The 3,253-nt window shown below is 32.5% G+C and overlaps 1 protein-coding gene across 1 annotated transcript in view; it reads left to right on the top strand.

The window, feature by feature from the left end:
- Positions 1–3,253, top strand: part of LOC107740262 (solute carrier family 12 member 5-like) — a 167,184-nt gene that overhangs the window by 142,422 nt on the left and 21,509 nt on the right. Inside the window, exon 10 of the mRNA XM_016552631.1 lies at positions 1,891–2,138. Within this exon, the coding sequence (XP_016408117.1) occupies positions 1,891–2,138 (248 nt within the window). The remainder of the gene's footprint in view (positions 1–1,890; positions 2,139–3,253) is intronic.

Below are 3,253 nucleotides of genomic sequence, written 5' to 3'. Positions count from 1 at the left end.
TTTATATGGCATACAGATTTTTTATTTAATATTATACAGTGTTTATTTAATGGCATAAAATGGGTAAAACTTCTGAAAAAATATCTTGGTCATATGAAAATGTCCTGGGGAAAAAATATATTTTTCATAAATTATATTTTTGCTACATTTTTTGGAACAGATTTTTTTTGTTTTCACAAATCAACACTTTCTAACATAGTTTTACTGTAAATTGAGAACATTTCAACACTGTACATACGGGAAAATAGGTATGTTGCCATACGGCAACGCTGTACCACAGTGGAATTGAAGTCATGTATTTCCCCATTGGGATTTTTTATAGATAGTAACATCAATAATATGATTGCAATTTTTTTATATATTTGAAGTGTTTATTATAGTATAGTTGTATTTATGTATGAATAAGAAAATTATTTATTCTTTTCAGAAAATGAATACAGCTATATTTCAAGGAAAGGGCTCTTCCATGTGATGACAATGAGGATGAGTTATCTCAATGAGTTATCCTTCAGTGACCGTAACAATGAGTGTGTGTGTGTGTGTGTGTGTGTGTGTGTGTATGGCAGATTTTGATGGGAATTAAGACTAGATGCATCAATTTTTAAAAGAAATGTGCATTTAAATTGAAAAGAAAATCATAATTTAATAAAAAAAAACTACTTTTTTGGCCATTTTCCATTGTGGTTTTCCTAAATACAAAGAAATTTTAATCTGTTTTGATTTGTATAATTGAAGCTATTTCATGTAATAAAAACATTAAAATATTTCATGGTTAGAACATAATGCATACCATAGAGGGTTAAGCATATTTTCATTTAGAGACCATTTAGATGAGATGAGATGCTTTTTTTCTAAAGTGGAATATAACAATATAACATATTTCTTTTTTGGGGTGAATTATGACCCAGACATAATCTTGACAGATTGCATAAAATTCCCAGTAATTTCTCACTTTTATCCTTCTTATAAGGGGGGAAATATGAAACAGTTTAATGAACGATGCAATGTATTGTGCTTAGAGCGGTGAAACGGAGCATATGCACCCAAAAGTTTATGGCATTGATTATAATTTAGGTAAGGTCTCTAATAAGAACTAATGGCAGTCCATTTGCAGTATTAATTCCACGCTTGACTAGTTCAATTAGCGCTTGCAGAACTGAACTCACGCTTGTCTGTTTTACCGCCTGTGTCATTGTGAATCTCACTCATCTCTCATTATTTTGTCCCTCTTTGTCTGTTTACTATTCTTTGGCTCTTTTTGTAGTTTTATACTTATTTTTAGATTCATCTTGTTTGTTTGATGAGGTTTGTTTTTATCATTTGTACACACTTTTTCTGGTATTCTGACCTTTAACCCTCCCCAATCTTGTTTCTGTATTATATTTGACTGTTCAGATTCTGTTATAAACAAGTATATAACGTAAAAAATAAATATAAAATAAAACAATAACCTTTTAAGTCTCCACAAGCAAGTTTGTTATAGTCTATTTGTCCATTTGGTTATTGTTTGGATTGAAATGATGATCTGAACCAGTTTTTGTCAGAAAAGCACAGTTACAGTATATATTTATAATGTAATACATTTATAATGGCAGAAGGCATATGGCTTCAGAAGGTTTTAGCTAAAATTACACAATATTTAATTTGACATATATTTTTATGAGTAATTTATTATCAGAGATGCAGTTTAACAAGCAAAAAGTGAAATAATGAGGACAGCAGGTCAACGGCATCCCTAAACATGAAAGATTAAGTCCATAAAGTCTGAGGAAAATTATTTTATCACAGAATATTGATTGGCAGACCTAATTATTTTTGTTATTTTTGATTCCCTTTTATCTTTTAAATTCATTTTTCCTCCTTCCACCTTATTTTCTCCTCCTATCTCAGGTGTACATCGTACCACAAGCGGCTATTTTTAAGATGGAGGGTCTGGAGGGAGCCGAGGCCGAGGCCGCCATGCTGAACAACATGCGTGTTTACGGCACGCTGGTGCTCAGCTTCATGGCCATTGTGGTGTTTGTAGGAGTGAAGTACGTGAACAAGCTGGCGCTCGTCTTCCTTGCCTGTGTCATCTGCTCGATCCTCGCCGTCTACGCTGGAGTGATCAAAACCGCCTTCGAGCCTCCGGTCTTCCCGTATGTGCCTCAAATATTACAATCACATATATCAGATATATCTAATGGGGGTCGACCGAGTATTGGCCTGGCCGATTATCGGCGCCGATATTAAGTTTTATGGTTATCGGTGTCGTCATTTTCTAAACCGATTTGCCGATAAAATAATTTAAAAGCATGTTGTAGTCATTTAAGAAAGTGTATTTTTATTTTATATTATTTATGTTTAAATATTATTTGTTTGTGTTTTGTTTAGTTCAATTTGTTAATTAAGAAAGAAAATTGTAAACGTCATAATGGCGTGGTAAATCGGACGGCAGTACGCTGGAAGAAACGAAGTGGGTCAGACATAATTTTTTGACCACTTCATACGTTTTTGTTTGTAGAATCCCTTTTTTGGAATGAGTTTCGTTTGGTATAATTTGTATCTTAATTTTAATATATTTTTTGTTGGTCAATAATCTACCTAGGCCTAAATAGGCTAAACAAGAAGAAGGAATAGACGTTTCGTGGAATGAAGTGCGTTCAAGACAAAGCCCGCTACCATGCTTCTGCGGCCAAAACAAAGGCCAAAACAAGGCGATAGATGTGGAAGTATTTAAATGCAAAGTTATTTTCTAAGGGTATAGCAGAATACAAAAAGTATTTATCATAACTCATACAAGATAATAAAAGCAATAAAGTAGTAGTATCTAGTTCTGTCGTATCTAGTAGACAGTAGTAGTATCTTTCTTTTTAATCTTTAAATATGAAAAGCACAATTTCTATCATCTGAATTGTGAAAATGACTGTTTTCAAACAGGTCTCCCAAGTACTCCCTCTATCTGCCATTGGATGAACATCTAATAGTCCCGCCCCCTAAACCTGTTTAAACTAGTGGTCGACCGATATTGTTTTTTTGACAGCCGATGCCGATATCTTGGAAAGCAGGGGGACTCATAACCGATATAAAGCAGATATAATTTGTTTTTAATTTGAATTAATATTTAAGAAATTTGAAATCATTTGACAATGGATTAAAAAATAAACGTGTAAAATAAACATACTTATACTTTAGATGACAAAGTATTTTTTACAAATAAATAAATATTTAATAAAAATATAATTAAAAAGGAAGTAAACACTGTAACCAACAG

The sequence above is a fragment of the Sinocyclocheilus rhinocerous genome, unplaced genomic scaffold (assembly GCF_001515625.1).
Source record: "Sinocyclocheilus rhinocerous isolate Xijiao unplaced genomic scaffold, SAMN03320098_v1.1 scaffold795, whole genome shotgun sequence".
Taxonomy (NCBI): Eukaryota; Metazoa; Chordata; class Actinopteri; order Cypriniformes; family Cyprinidae; genus Sinocyclocheilus; species Sinocyclocheilus rhinocerous.
This window is presented reverse-complemented; position numbering and strand designations above follow the sequence as displayed.